This window comes from Spodoptera frugiperda, chromosome 31 (assembly GCF_023101765.2).
Source record: "Spodoptera frugiperda isolate SF20-4 chromosome 31, AGI-APGP_CSIRO_Sfru_2.0, whole genome shotgun sequence".
Classification (NCBI taxonomy): Eukaryota; Metazoa; Arthropoda; class Insecta; order Lepidoptera; family Noctuidae; genus Spodoptera; species Spodoptera frugiperda.
The window spans coordinates 11,710,086-11,727,689 of record NC_064242.1 but is presented as its reverse complement, the minus strand read 5'-3'; the positions used below and the strand labels follow the sequence as shown (position 1 = coordinate 11,727,689).

The window sequence follows — 17,604 nt, the reverse complement described above, 5'->3', positions numbered from 1 at the left end:
ATGAAATCATAAAATCCGGTAGGTACTTAAATTGAATGCACGGAATGTTTTCATGTCATGTGATAGGTATTATTCATAAAAATTTGCATCGAAAACAAATAAACGGGAAATGATCTTTATTATGAGCTAAGAAATTCGATATTTATGATCAAAATGAAAGCGCTTTTTTTATAATATTGCTATAAAGTTTCGATGCATATCGTATGAAATCAAACGGGCACAAAATAAAGGGATAAAAAGATTGTAATTTATTTGTTTAAAAACTGACTTTGATCACTGAAATACTGAATATGTGCGAGTATAATGATTCAAAAGTCTACGTGGTGGGTAAGTTTAAAAATTAACCCAAACCATTGTGGGTGTATTTACATTATTAACCCAATCCATTGTGGGTGTATCTATATATTAATACGTGATGCAAAAACTTTCGGAACCTTTTTACGAAAATTGCGCGGACGTAGGAGCATAAAATTTGGTACACTTATAGTTTATGTGTAGGAGAAGTGAAAAATGCTAATATTTTTCTAAAATAATGCTTCTAAAGTACATTAAATCAATAAATAAAACATTACACACACTACCATGCATAGCATCGTATTTGACAAAACGTCAAAATTGACAGTCATTGCGATGATATTCTCACGTCTCATATGAAAAGAGGTTTCTCATTGAAGGAGGTTTGGTTATTCATGATCCGCCGGAATATATTAATTTGAATTTCACAAAACTAATAGCAATTTGTTAAATAAAAATTATCCTTGAACGTATGGAAAGTGGTATTCTAAATTAAATCGTATATGGTCGAATTTCGACCACTAGGCGACCGCTAGTTTACATTATCACACCTAAACTGGGATCGAAATATTTGCATTTGTTATAAAGATTTGAGAAACCGCTTGCCAGGCACTATGCAACAGTGCAGTTTTCAAATGATTTTTTTAAACAGCACACTCTGTTAAAGAATTTAATAATACATAAGTTTTAAACGGCATATTTCATTTACCTAATTAAGTACCCTAATACCTACTTCATAATTTAATAACGTAACGTTTTATTGAAAAATATAAATATTGAATGCAGCAAAGAATAAATTAAAACATTATTTACATATTTATCTATGTTATTAGCTGCAGAAGCATTATTAATCTATCTAGAATCAAAATAGATTCGTTGATGACGAATTTAATGTAGTTCTCCTTCCATAAATACCTACATCCTCCAAACATAGTAAAGAAGATAGTCAGTAATTTGGATCTGGACAAATCGATCAAAATTAAAATCAGTAAAAGAAATCTAAAGAAATATTGAGATCTGCTGTATATTTCTAACACTGTGTTAGTATAAAGAGCCATATGATCAACAGAGTAGAATAAAATAAAGCTACCATTCCTTTCCATGCGGACTGCCTAGCTGGTTACCGGGGCTCGAGGAACGGAGTGGTGTTTAGTCAGTATGAGTTTGACATTTCCTCTCACCTCGCCCAAGACAGAGAGAGGACAGTAGCGCTCTCTCAACTTTTAAACTACGATCTGCAACCCGCCTACCAAGCTAAGAGATTAATTATATTGTAGAGAAGACACAATCAAACAAACAAAAAGAACAGACTGTTGAATTTAGTATCAAAAGAAAAACTAATAGTAAACACCACTATAATCCCCAAGGAAAAGGAAACAAAAATGATTCAGAATAGAAAATGTAAACATGAAATAATAAAGTGTGAAATCACCAAGAAACTTGAATCTGACATAAATAAATGTCCAGTGCCGTTTGTCCGTGTCAAACACATTAGGAATACTGAACTTGGATTAGTTTCAAAGTCTCAGATTGCGTAAACTATAGTAATATTATGTACATATATCAGTTTTGTTGTGTGAAATTATAAGATTTTTCTTTGAAACTGTCCCGAAGAACCACTTAAACAATTTATATTATGCAATACCATTTTGACTGTACGGTTGGCGCGGTGGCAAGGCAACCGGCTGCTGCACTACGTGTGGCGGGTTTGGATCCCGCATTTTAATAACGAACTTTTTGTGTGATCCACAAATTGTTGTTTCAGGTTTAGGTGTTATGTGTATGTGAACTAGTATATTTGTAAACGCACCAATGATACAGGAGAAAATCTTAGCGTCGAACAACGTTTTTAATAAAAAATAGCCTTACAATTTATTATTAATGATGTGTCCAAAAAGCACTCCTGCCAAGCTAAGTTCTCAAGTAAATCACACGATCGTAAAATCCCACACAGTAATTAATAAAACTAAAAAGTTGTGATCAATGTTTTGTAAACGACACTTAAGCTGTAGGTCGGTAGCTGATTATGCGTGAAACTTGATCACACATTAATTTTAAAAATGTTTTACGACTTTAATAACTTCATGTTGTATTTTATGTCAGGTACCTACTTATTTAAATTAATTACCTACAGGAAAGGAAACAGTTTTCTTTAACATTCGAGTCGTTGACAAGATTTTGTCCCGAGTTTAATTGTTAAATACTAAAACTATAACCGTCTTTAAAGTTGTATCTATGTTGTACATCTTTGCATCGAAATATACTGAAACCGTCTCAAATAAACTTATTTTGTAATTTATAATGTTAAGAAATGAGACATTAGCTGATTAGCGTTGTAACTAAGTTATTTAATATAACCTAAACCTAACCTAACAATAAATATCGTAAGTACTAAAAATCTGTATTTGTCTAATTGTTAAATCAGAACGAGTAGGTACTAGTAGGTAATACACGCATGTGTGTGACTATTAAAATGTATGAACTTTGTAATCAAATCAAATTACTTTAATGCATAGATAATGCGGAGTCCAAGACTATAAATAATAAATAGCAATAATGGCTTGACCAATATTCTTAGGGCAAATAAGTTATTATGAATATGTGAAGCGGCGAATAATGAACCCATAATACCTAATTAGCACGATTAGCACGAACTACAATATTAGTGTTGTCCTACTGATTACAGCTTAGTCCGGTCAATTTAGACCTGAAAACAGTAATGAAAGAACAAAAATTCCGACAGAGCTGAATTTTGGTACAGACCTTTATTTTACTATAAAGATTAAAAATTTAAAAGTCCCCATCGATCCCATATGTGCTTCAAAAGTTATTCGAGGTCAAAGTTCAACATTTTAGGTATTTTGAGTTTTTCTCAAAAACCGTAAGTTTTTTCAAAAAAATACCTCAGACCAAATTTGTAGATCTCAAAATTCTCTACAAAATGGTCCTTATAAGTTTTTCTATAAGTATTACCGTTTCTAAGATAGATTCGTGTGTCCCCACACACATTTTTCCACTTTGGAAGCGTCTAACTTTTAAACGATTGATTTTGACGAAAAGTGGTTTTAGGAACCTTAATGTCTTTTTAAAGACCTATCCATAGACACCCATCACGGATATGTAAGCTGAAAAAAAATTTTTTTTGAATCAGTTCCATGTATGGAGTGCCCCCCTTTACTTTTTAAATTTATAATTTTTTATTCAAAATTCGAATAGCGGTTACCGAAATACACCATCTTACAAAGTTTCAACTATATAGGCCCAACAGTTTCGTGGCCCAACAGGCTGTGACATACGGACGGACGGACGGACGGACGGACAGACATTTATTTCCGAAACTGTTGGGCCTACATAGTTGAAACCTTGTAAGATGGTGTATTTCGGTAACCGCTATTCGAATTTTGAATAAAAATTTATAAATTTAAAAAGTAAAGGGGGGCACTCCATACATGGAACTAATTCAAAAAAAATTTTTTTTCAGCTTACATATTCGTGATGGGTGTCTATGGATAGGTCTTTAAAAAAGACATTAAGGTTTCTAAAACCACTTTTCATCAAAATCAATCGTTTGAAAGTTAGACGCTTCCAAAGTGAAAAAATGTGTGTGGGGACACACGAATCTATCTTAGAAACGGTAATACTTATAGAAAAACTTATAAGGACCATTTTGTAGAGAATTTTGAGATCTACAAATTTGGTCTGAGGTATTTTTTTGAAAAACTTACAGTTTTTGAGAAAAACTCAAAAACTAAAATGTTGAACTTTGACCTCGAATAACTTTTGAAACACATATGGGATCGATGGGGACTTTTAATATTTTAATCTTTATAGTAAAATAAAGGTCTGTACCAAAATTCAGCTCTGTCGGAATTTTTGATATTTCAATATCGTATATTGACCGGACTAAGCTGCTCTGTGGCGAGGGTGAAGCGGAGACGGCACCGACTGCAAACATATCGTGTTCCACCGACCAGTGGAGCTTATAATTTACCTAATGCCGTGTAAAACGATCGCAGTGCTAATGTACGTGGAAACAAATATGGACGTCACATGGAAAACTACTATCATATTAATTTATTGTATAATAATAGATTTGTGCCGTGGATTTGTTTACATGATCAATAATACTATTTAAGTATGTAAAAGTACCTAACGAAACGAAAACGGTTATTCTTATATTTTTTATATTCTTTAGAAAATCTAATATTGTAATCGGTACTCTGCATGTCCTGGGGGTATGCGAGAGTATATTTACAGAAGAATCGCAAAGTCTAAGCCCACACACAACAAGAAGTGTGGGAGACCCCAACTTCGGCTGGGTCGGATCAACCGGAGTGATATTATGGCCTGAAGGCCTCACAAAAAACGTAGTGAGGTTACCGGAGGCCTAATTACCCTCCTTCCCAATCTTCCTTATCCCCGATTCCCCAACAACTCTTCCACAAATTCCTAACCCCTAACGCACTTATAATGCCTCTGGTGTTTCGGTTGTCGGCGATTGCTTACCTTCAGGTGATCCGTCTACTCATTTATTGGCTTATACCATAAAAGTCTCATTGAAAGTTTCATTGAAGTCATGAAACCTGTACAGGTAACTGTGCTTATCTGCCCATTGCACAATCAACACTTTTTTAATAATCTTATACCTCGTAAGGCATGGTTCAAGTTACGGAAATCCCCCGTCCATGAGGGAAGAATATTGTTGATAAGAATTTGTCTCAAACACATCAGCAGATTGTTGCTTTATCGTTGTGTTACCGTGTATTAGACACAGGTATTAGGTGTAACGATAAACAAAGTACCTACCTATAATGTAATTCACTATTAAGGGGTGAAAATGTGTTAATAATATAAAGCTTAGTAAATCTCCAAAGGATATGTCATAATTCATAATGTACAATACAAGTACACATTCTCATACACATGACACCCAGACCCGAAACAACAATTTATGGATCACACAATGAGCTGCTAGACTATTCTGTAATTGTCAATTCGAAACAATCAAAGTGAGTTCGATCGCATTCTTGACGGACATTGGTCGAAATTTTTCTCAAAACCAATGACATGGCGGAGAATAGCTTAGCTGCTCGGTGAGAGAATCGATTTCGCTAAACGTTGTGATACTAGTGAAAAAAAATAGAATGACTTAAAAAGTCAATAATAATAATGAACGCAATCCAGACGACAATGTCTTGCTTCGCTTTAAACTCCCAATTGGGTAAACTGATAATGATGAATTTTGATACAAAGATAAGTGGTAGTCTACAAAAGATTAAGTTGAAGAAACTATCTAAACAAGACGGCCCCCTGATGAACAAAATCATTTAGTTGAAACTAAACAGCACTGACAAATAGGGTAAAATAAATCAGTTAAAATCAAACCCAGTGGCAAGTAATCGGATCTCTAGATATTCTTGTATTGCGATACCCACCCCGGTACTGTTTCTCAGTCCGCAGTCCACAGCCAGGAATAGAACCGCCTATTCTAAAATTGGTCATCTAAGTATGCGTAAGCACTGCAAGCAAAATGACGGTAGGTAACAGTTGTATACGTATTTATATTTTACAAGTAGGTAAGTGCATAATTATGCCAGCTTACCACTCAGCAGCTTTACTTATGATAAAAATTTAATTTTCAAGAATGATTATTTATCTACTGGTGAACTGAAAACCTCACAAAAATCCGTTCAGTAGTTTTTGAGCGTAACGCGAACAGACGCAGCGGGAGACTTTGTATTCTAATTTGCGACTTTGATTTTACACAAATTAATTTTCCTGCTTTGATTTTATTTAATAAGTAGTGCCTGTGCCTTGCTAAACTTGGGAATCAAATCCAATACCAGTCATAATATCACCCTAGGCAAAGAAGAAGTAGGCAGAATTAAACACCTACAAGTTACTAGATGTTGTTTCTATGTAATGGGAGATGGCATTTATTGTACGTGGGCTTCAATCGTGATCAAATGTTAAATGCTTGTTTCAAATAAACAAAAGTATTTAGTTTAGTTAGTACATTTTTTATTTGGGTCAACGGTCGGCCGCTATCTCGCCTGGTGGTAACTGATGATGCCTAAGATGGATCACGTCTGGCCATAAGTAACCTATTCACTCGCGCCTTGAAGACACCCAGGAATTCTACTCCTCAGCAGTTCGCACAAGGAAGCTTAAAGCGAAGCGCTTCGTGCGAGTGGGTGGGACATCTACCACATGAAGCGGTGGCGCTGCGCCGATTGTCTTGTGGTTCGATGATGGAAATGAAAAAAAAAACATAGATAACGAGAGATTGTTAGATAAAACATTCACAGGACCTTAGGACGACCTTAAATATCTATTAAATGGTGATTCGCAAGTCAAGATCGTTTCAAGAGTCTTAGCAACAGCACGATTGTAAACAAACTCCACAACACGTTTCATATCGCGACAACAATGCAACCAGTCGTAAATGAGTTTCAATTTCAAACAGGCCAGCCTCTAAGCACAAGACGTCATTTCATTACACCTCTCCGTGAATAGAAAGTCTTACGTTACACCATTTATAATCCTTCAAACTCATTCGATACATCAGTGGACGCGAGTCGCATAGTCGCATGCACTGAATAGTTTCCCACAGCGACTCAAAATAAAACCCTATCATCGCAATAGAAAACACAAAGCGCGAACACGAACGCGCCCTGAACAAAAGCAACGGCGTAATATTACGTCTCCGATATCCGTAGATCGATTATGTTTCACATGTTTCTCATTATAACGTCTGGGTACGAAACAAAGAGAGTGTCAAGTTGCCGTGCAATGCTCTTCTGGCAACCCGAGAGTATGGCACCCGACTGTTTTGGTCATGCGAGAACGGAACGCCACACTTTCGGGGAAAACTCGTTTTAGCTGGCAACACCGGGCGTAGCTCGCGAGCCGCGCATTCTGAACGCTCCTTTGTAAAATAATGCTTCTGAATACAGAGTTCTAATTGTGACATAATTTGCTTAATTACTCTTGGGAATAGTTTAGAATTTCTTGCTTACTTATAGTTTATAATAATCATTGTAGGGTTTCGTTTAGCCTTACAGTAATTTAAGATTGTAATGTGATTGTTCTCTTTATATTAAAATAAAATAAAAATAAAGAAAATGAACTTACCTTATTCTCACCCAGCAACTAAAACAAAACAAAAATGTTGGTAAATATAAACATAAAAAATAACAAAATTAAAACAAGGAAACAAGATAAGGAGGATGTAAAAAAAAACAACACGAAAACACTTGATCTGCAGATCGATATCCAAATTGTAGCAAACGAGACTACCGATCTATTGACCGGCGGTAGCAGTAGCACAGAGTTTGACGAAACTCATAACATAACTGGTGAAAAGTAGGTGTTACATTAATTACAATTATGTGCATTTAATATCTGACTAAACCTTAGGAAATAATAAGACATCATATTCATATATTTAAAATAAAAAATAAGAGAAATGGCGCCCAGTAGTAGGTATCTGTCATTCACGGCAAAAACCGTTGCAATACAAGTATTAGGATGATTTTCCACCAGAGATGTACTATGTAGCTATGCTACGAAGATGTAATAGCTTAGTTGTGAAACTATGTGACCGTTTCCACTGATACTAAGCTATATAACTGTGCAAGGAAGATGTGCAGCTCGAGTATGCGATGCATCGATAGTAGGGAAGTCATCCATAGCACGCATCTTTCCATATAAAAAACATGTCTTAGCAGAGTCCGTTTCCACCAGTGATAAGCTATGTGTACCAATTAACAATGAATATGATTGGTAGAAGCCAAACGCATCCACAGCAACGTAGCATCCTTTTTACTTTTTGGCACATCTCTGTTGAAATATCACCCTTATATTGATTGACACTTGATAAGGTTTTATTGCAAAAACATGTTTGTTTACAATGTCCGCTCCGTGACCGGTAAACATTCAGATAATTATAGAAAGAGCTTTTTTATCACGAATCTTTCCTCGTATCGTATCTTATTTCATTTGTCGTTATGAAGCTATCGATATCTTGTTTTAGTGGCCATATGTAATCAAGAATACTTTGGAAATGTCTCGATGTTCAGTGTTAGATGTATCCATTTCTCAGGATCAGTCTTATAAAGATGTACGGTATGAAAGAAGATTGCATAAGTACACCTGAGATGAAGATACAAGTTTTAGGTTACTCTTCACCCCGTAGCTGCAGACGAACTAGCGGGTGACCGGGACTCGAAACAGGAGGAGAAACAGGCCTTACCTCGGGCAGGAGGAGTTGGATGATTTTACCCCCTTTCTAATAAAAAGGTTTCCCATCTAAGCTAGATTCGCGTTGGTAATAGAGCAGTCAAATATGTGCTTGTCTAACTTAGTATTGACAACCTGGATGTATAACGCGAATGGATAAAGTATATGAGGTTTCGAAAAAAAACTTTCGACTATTGGTTCATTTTTAGAATATAAGTCGCGTTGAAAAATTATTAAATCAGACTAATACGAATATTATAAATGTATTATGTTTGTGAGTTTGTGTATATGTTTTTTACTCAATTATGAAATTTGGAACAAGGGTAGATTATAGTCTGAAATAACACCTAGTACTTTTTATCCCAAAGAACCGCATGCAAAGCCGCTGGCAGAAGCTAGTTTATAATCAATTTTATTCTAACACCAATAATACCTGTCATGGTATAATCTGATATTACGATTTCCTGATTATTGGTAATAGTAATACATATCATTGAGAATTCATAGTAAATGTGGGTGTTTAGGTGTATCGAAATTCTCACAACTAAGTCATATATTTGTACTAGGAACGTACAATTTACATTTACTCAATATTTTACTCTGAGGTCATCCATTAAGTACCTTTTTCGTTTTACGTAGTTCAGTAGTCACCTCATCAATATTTAATAATGATATCTACTTCTAAAGTACGATGTTTGGGAACCTTTAAACATTATACGTATAAACAAACATACATTGGTAAGTACTGCATAATATTGCCACCATCAAAAAACGATTTCCCATAAAAGAAAAATAAAGCAACTTAATTCATTTTTACATCACAATCATGACTTCACGAGACACATGAGTCACAGACGAGAATCCCCCAAAATTTCGAGACGGATTGCGTATCAAATGAAATAAACGAATTAGCGACGCAAGTGGAGAGTTTCAGTGCAAGAACAAGAATAATGTACGACCGTGCAGTGCAGCAGTGTAATATTTGCGATGATTTCACTCATTACGATATCACGAGGCTACCCAAGGGCGAGGTGCACTCGAGCGAACTTTCTTACGTGTGTTTATAAAAATAAACATTTAGATATATTTCCGTTTATGTAGTAAGTTGGGGTTGCAAACTTAGACTTTGATTATTATATATGTGTGTAATGTAGCGTAGGTATGCCCAAGTTTCCGGAGCCGGAAAACGTAAAAGGTAACTGGGGTTCCGGCTCAAAGCAGAAGAAGGAACGGGGTGGTCTTTAGTCAGTAAGAGACCTTCCCGCCTCACTCAAGGCCGGAGAATTCAGTTTTGGTACAAGTTCCATTACTAAAAACCAGCGTACGTTAGTGCCCTACTAACTTTGTCAATCCCAAAGTCATTCTTAACAAATAGGCGTCTCTTTTACCGGTATTTATGAATCTTCTATAAGTTCGTTCATACATACAATTACACATTGTATAGATACGCGTTTGCTTTGTACGTAATTAGAATGTAATTCATCCCACCCAGACAGGCAACGTCCACTATCGAACATAATACGCCTCCCTCATCGTTCCATCGTTCGTTCACAACAAGGGGATCGAAGGCAGGCTGCATTAATCAGTGCATAATACGAACATACACGTATCATGTGTATTTTGGCGAATTTAGAACCCATTTGTGGTATTACACTGTTGTACGTGTGTCGATATCTCATCATGTCGATTCGACGTGCTTGGTTATGTGTGTATTTCACAATGTATTATCTACAAAGGAAAGTCCTATTATAGCCCTGCGCTTGTTGGTATTTACGAGGCCGCCTTTGAAAAACTTTTTTGCCCCATCAACCGCTAATGCGAGCCCCGAGCTATGAGCCCTGCCCACTGTCACTTCAGTTTGCTAATCCCCTGAGCAATGTCAGCGACTTTGTTTGAAGATCTCTTCATTTCAAGACGCCGAGACATCTCACAAGGTCGACGGATGACCTGATAAATGTCGCAAGGAGTCGCTGGATGGAGATCGCTTCAAACAGGTTGATTTGAAAGTCATTTAGGGAAACCTATAATCTACAATGATGGTGTTATTGCCATCTTGTCATATTACAAAATTCTTTCTCCGTATTTAAAGTTTTAAATCAAACAAGATAAAAGGGTAAATCATGTTTAACTTTTCAAAATTGGCAAAGGATTCCAGCGGGCATTCTTGACGGGCGCGAGAAAAAAGACCGGCCAGTGCACGGTGTCTGATTACAAGATATTACTGCGATGCGACGGTATTAAGTGGCGGCGTTCGGTTTCATCTTACGATATGACAACATGAACGTCGTCACCGTGTTTTTAAGTGGCCGAAAAAAATGTAAACGATTTCGGACGAATGTTTACTTTTTAAGTATAATGTTAACAGATGTGTTGTAGGTAAGTGCTCGGGAGACCATCTTGAAACCATTCTTTTTTGTTTTGCTCCGAGATAACTACCGATAAAGTATCCAATCTATCGATGAGCTTATGGAGTATCAAATTTGTCCCTCTATTGAATTCCGCTATTGCCCTAAATACCTACATACACCTTATTATATTCGTATTTGAGCATGACGTAAGTTGAGCTATCCTTTGTGTGTGCCGTCAAACCCTTTTATCTGGTCCTCATCTCCCAAGGCTGGCTACAGACAGACCGACAACCAATACCTACACCATACACATCATAGATTATAGATGTAAAAAGTAGTAAAGCCAGACGGTTCGTGTTACACGAAAATTAACGTCAGCCTGACGGGCCGGGCTTGTGACGCAAAATGGAGTCAAATGACGCCAGGGCCGGTTTAGCTGAGACGAGCATTAATTATACGGGATCATGTTCAACAACTGCGCTTAGGGTTCCGCTCACGCACTGTTTTGTGCCGCAAAACAGGATTTACTCGACTCTTAGCGTTATTGTGTCTGATTCAATATTCTATTGCATTCAAATCTGAATTTTTAATTAATCGTAAAACAAAATGCTATGAAACACTATATCATTCACATTTCCAAGTATTTCATAAAATTTTATTTAATAAAAATATCAAAAAGCACTGTCGTGCAATAATGGGAAACAGAAGCTTTTTCTCGTGAAATATTTTAATAAATGAATGAATGCTATATCAATTTCTTCAGATGAAAGCAGACGAATTTATTTTAGCAATATTTAAAAAAGAGTTATTGTAATTTTTCGCATAGTACGGCGCCGAGGCAGCGGAGGCACACAGCGTCTCATTTTACACTAAAATTAACGACGATACCGAGCGTCGGGTGTCGAGTCGAGAACTTACAATAATTAAAACGAGCGATTGAAACCTTCGCCGATGTTCTCAAATTATATAATTAAAAATATTTTAATTATACCTCATCGATATCATAATAATATTTCGTTTTAATTTTGTGAAACTTAATAGTTATCGAAAAATGTTTACGACCCTTTTATTGAACAAGATATTTTGTTCTCCAGGTAATTAATATTATTTAAACAGTTTTTAATGACGTCTTATATTAACGTTATTTAAATAATTTTATGGACTATGCTTCAGTACCTTTAAATACATACCAGCCTATTCGATTGAACACAATTTTCATCCGGAAATTATACCAACAATTATTTAGAGCTTGAGCTTAAAGAACACATTTCATAACATTTTTTTTTAATCCACAGACTACGGATCACTGGCGCCATTTTGAAAGTTTCTTTTTTTAATCTAGCAACACGTTTAGTGGGCATTAGCATAATGTGCAGTGAGTAACTGTACGTCTGTAGTACAGTAGTGCCGGTCAAGTAGTAATTTGAGAAGCGGTTGTAAAACGACACTGCACTAAAAGCGACCCGTCCAAATTTAGTAGACACATCATTCAACTGTATTGAGTTTCATATTTCTAACTGAAGGGTGTTTATTGTATAGTTAGGTTATGTTCAGAGCTGTAGGTACCTACCTATCTAATTGTTTTTTATTAACAGTTCGATAACTATAGGTATTTATTCCTCAAAGGGTTAACTAGAGTTGCTTAGATATCTGTATAGGTACTACATGATGTGTTGCATGTCCAAAAAAGGGTGATCCTGTTGAAACACCATGTGCAATTCCATAATACTTGTGTAAATTAAGAATTTTATATATACTTGTAGGTATATTGTGTATTTGATTCTAAAAAAAATATATTACTTAACTAATTAACTACAGTATTTATTATTACATATTAGACCATAAAATGCGTGCCCGATAGGGTCTTTAATTGTTACTTCTTCTTATTTAAGAACTCACATCACATTAAGGAAAGCAAATAAAGATTATGAATTTGAATTTCTGCAGCAGTAACTAAGAATTTAGAAATCTGAATACATAGGGATCATTATTCAACCCTCTAGTTCTGCAGTCGTGCTTGCAACTCGACCCTTTTAATCACAGTCACAGGTGACTTTAAAAAAGGGGTCGAGTTTCACACCTTTTTTTTCTAACTTTTGGGTTATTTATTTACTTGGATGTTATTTAATCCTTTGTGATAAATGATACGCAAAACTATTGCACTACACAGGAAACAAATCTATACCTCCACGTTAACATGAGCGTCGATATTCCCAATAATAGCCCAGACGGGGTATCGAACCCAGACATGGGCATAATAAGTACCTACCTACTTAGTTACAATAGCACTAGGTACTTATAACAATGCCAAAAACCTATATTGTAAATATTGTGTTCAATTTCAATATTGCAATAATTAAACTGTTCTTTCTCATACACAATAATTACTTTTAAGAAAATTCTCGAATACCAATTATAACAAAATCCCAAGAAAACACATCATACGTTTATTATTGCCAAAGGATTATGATACTTAAATCTTATTACACGTAAACAAATAAATATTAAAATGTTTTGAGAATTTCACATCCAACAGTCTCAAATATCTGTGTAACTTAATACCGCGCAGTTTTTATGTCACCCGATGTTAAGTAAACATCTATAATAACGTTTTACATGCTTTATTTATGTTACACACCGTGATTTATTACTTTTCATTTGGTAATGGTGTCATTAAATCACAAAGTATGGTCACACTGAAATAAAAATGTCAAAGGGTCATTGATTCTAAAATTGTCTGTAGATCGTTCGATATTTAAAACAATGTTTTGATTATCACTTTTTTATTTTTGCATGCGATTTAACTAGGTGCAGTTCAACTGTTTGCTGTACCTATACACCTTACGATTTAACTGTACAGTCGGCCTGTACAGTTTAACCTGCGCAGTTTAAACGGAAGCTATGTAGTGTGCATTACAAAGGTAAGGTGTGAGACCAAAGTACTTAATTTTTTTATATTAGGTACAATTTTGTCATATTATCTTTTAAAGTACCCTATAGCTGTAGTAGTTATAATTGCATCTCCAGACACCATTATGAGATTAATGGACCTATTAAATCTTCAAACAGTTAAATTACAAAAAGTGCGTGCCCATTTTGAATTGTACGATGGAACGTAAAACGTAAACACCATGAGTGTTTATGTCTGGCTACCATTTGTTAGAGCAACTTTTTTTTTTGAAGACAATTTTTTCAGAACATTTTTACTGTATTTTGAAACCGCTCGCTATACCCACGAAATACATCACATAGCACACAGTACAAAACAGATAAGACCAACATTCAGAAATCCAAGCTCTGAGCTAGATTTATCGGACTTTACCCCTCCAAAGTTTTCAAATTCCGTTGTTTTATTGAATTCTCATCTTTATTGTGGGGTAATAGAGTCGGTAGTGTGTGTTAGTGGAATCTGGAGCTGGTGGTGGACGATCACTTGATACGTACACGCACGCCTCCCGTGCCCGCGAGGTGGTGTTTATTCACCCCCCTTTTAACAAAGACCATGCTAGAAATGCAGATACGGCATTGTATTGTTCGATGAAATTATTTACTGACCATATACCTACTAATATTTAAATATTTCGCCGTAATTGCACCTTCCTTGTAACTGTAATTCTGATATTAGTTGAATTCTTGTTGAATTTATTAATTTGAATTTAGTTCACGCATGTCTGCTTGCATCTACGTCTAACCCTATGCCATGCCAATCTTAAACAAGAAAACAGATTTCATACAGAGAACAGATAAAGAAGGCAAAAGATGATTGGACTAGGTATACCATGATTTTCTAACTTTTCGGATGAGACCAGACACCCATTATCCACTTGGGTAAATGAGGAACCGAAACTCAATACGCATACTGTTAAATGATAGAATAAAGACAGTTACGAACACACAATTACACATTGCATCACATTCTCACGAAAAACTCGAACAGCACAATAACCAAACCAACATCGAAACAAACCATCGATTACAAATTTCCTTTAAACCATCAATCGATTATTTGCATCGAGTTACCAGCAGTATTCTCGCAACCCCTCTGTAGCTAGCTGTTCTATGAAAGATGTACAGTGCAGAAGCATCGCGTCACCGTGTCGGTTACAACAAGCTATCGTGTGTCGCTCCCATCACACCCGTGTTGACTTTCCATGTTTGTTCGTTACTTTATATTGTTGTAATTATTATATTATCTTTAAGGACGTCATCGGCGTGAGGTATAAATTAATGTCGAGCTTGTTTTGAGCTGGTGAGTTACATAGATGATTATAGTAATTCGCATCATCGCTTACCATCAGGCGAGATAGTGACCAAACGTCGACCCATCAAATATAAAAAGAGCCAATTGTAAATTTCCGTGGATTGACACGATTGTACACGGGAATAGGCTAAATCCCTTTCTGCCGTCGAGCCCTTAAAACTTTACTTTTCAACAATCCCGATAGACCCTATATACCTGCTGCTCATTAACATGATTCCAATTTATTTTTAAAATTTAAGCAAATTCATTTTTTGACATGCAAGCAATACTTAATTTCATATTTTAGTAGATTACAAGTCTATTGCAGATACTATAATCTAAATCGTAACAAGAGCACATGCAAAATCAGCATCATACATCGTAATATAATATCTAAATGCACTCAATTAGGTTTATAGGTGGCCTACAATCGTCGTCTTTGTACCGATGAGCCAATGCATCATCAAAATCGCTTCCTTGACCATGCAGCGGGCGACCTCTCAAAAGCACCACTATATCACACGAAGCATTACTGCACATGCGCTACATAAACAAGATGACACCGACAATGTTAGACTCACACATATACACACACGTTACCCAACTATCAACCTTAGGACCCAAGCAATAAGGTGTCAAATGAAAAGATTCACCAACGACCTTGCCCCAATAAAGTGCGTAAGCGCATTTGTTGCAAGTGCAATATTTTATGATCTGACGTTTCGTAAGTGTTCTGCGGAAAAGATTCTAGGGCATCGTGTGATGACTGTGTTGGATTAAATTGTTAATTTATTAATTTTATTTAGACATTTATTTTAGTTACTATGTAATAAGACCTTCCACGAGTAATGAAAACATGATCAGATTTTTGAAACTAGGCAAAAAGTAATTGGATAATTATTTACAAGGATTTGGCACAAAAACTGGTCAAAGTCGACACTGTTAAAATATTATGGAAGGATTCTTCGTTGAATACGTCATTAAACTGTTTGAAGGATGTAATTACATCTGGCAATAAGCTAAGCTCTGTCTGTATGATAATATTGCCTTTATGATGCCGCCCGCACTGCCCGCGGTAGGTACCGTTAAACACGATAAATAAGACCCCTAAACGAATGCGTTCTAATTGCATATTTTTAAAATGCGTCTTTGTTTTTTTGCTATCGTATATCACAACTTTCTAGTTCTATGTTTAATAAGGAAAGGGCGACACCTTGATCGAAGTGGTAGACATAATGGGTAATTTTATAAACACTTTAAGCGCCATGGGAGACTTCGGTGACCGATGTTAGCAGATTTGCCTTCAACAGTTTTCTTCTGGCAGTCTTAAAAAGTCTGAAGTGTTGAAATTGTTTAATAATTTGACAGAAAACTTGCTTGCAATGTAGCTAAAGAATCTATGAAGAGATTCTTTTACTGACACAAAGAAAATAAAGCAAAGAAACGCACCAACTTCACGGATTCTAAGCAGATTGAATTGTTTAAGTAAACAAGCGTGTCAGATCGGGCGTAGATCGCGTGTTGCCTGCATTTTTCCTGTGGCATTTCCGTCAATTTTCCACCGCATCCATTACACCATGACATGACACGGGGGATTGGAGTTCGTCGTACGATATAATGTAATAGAGCAATGCATTTTACATTTGTCATTTGCATTTAGATGGAAAAGGGTTCGATGTCTGGTGTTTCGAATAAAGTCATGTGTCACGGCATAATGCTAATATGATACGGTACTGAAATTGCTTTCTTAGGAATTGTTGTTATATTTTGTTTGTTTTAAGTAACTTGGATACTTAATGGAGCTAACCATCACGAATTCAGCAAAGGTGTTACTATTGAAGTTGAGGTTTGTTTTCGCATCTAATTTAAATCTTAAAGAGCTATATTTTGTGTAGCTGTTTTGTTGTTTTTTCAAGGAAGGTCCGACTTGGGTAACAAGATACATACATACAAAACCTCACGCCTGTCTCCCATGGGGTAGGCAGAGACAATGGAACGTCAATTGCTACGAATTTTACACACCTCTTTCGCTTCAACCACAGTCATCTGTGTTTTCATTCATGATTGTCGGTTAAGGGTACTTTTAATTTGGCCCATCTATAATATATCGCCAATCTGAAGATTTAAGTATTTCTGTTTCGGAAGCTATTAAAGTTAATAAATCAGATGCGAGGATTTTTCTAACAGAAATAGTTGCCCAAAGACAAACTGATTGCAACGACGGAAATGGTTTAAATGCTAAAAATGCATATAGAATTAAAAAAGGAATCCTAGATTTAGAATGAATTGGTAGTGTTTTATATATTCAATTATTTTTTATACTATTTTGAATCCAGTTGAGTATTGGCATAAATTACGATAAGCCCCTGGCAGGTACTTGCATCTGGTTTACTGAACAATGTGCACCTTGATACGCATTCACAAGTGAAATGCGTTTCACTATTTATGGTTCCATAATAACAGGTTGAGGGCATTTACAAG

At 35.8% G+C, this 17,604-nt stretch overlaps 1 protein-coding gene across 2 annotated transcripts in view; it reads right to left on the bottom strand.

Annotated features, from left to right (window-relative positions):
• LOC118276044 (sine oculis-binding protein homolog) overlaps positions 1 to 17,604 on the bottom strand; it is a 29,097-nt gene that overhangs the window by 10,211 nt on the left and 1,282 nt on the right. The window contains exon 2 of one of the 2 annotated variants that reach the window (XM_035594175.2): positions 7,429 to 7,446. The exons of the other annotated variant lie outside the window; for it this stretch is intronic. Within the exon in view, the coding sequence (XP_035450068.2) occupies positions 7,429 to 7,446 (18 nt within the window). The remainder of the gene's footprint in view (positions 1 to 7,428; positions 7,447 to 17,604) is intronic. 2 annotated transcript variants of the gene reach the window in all.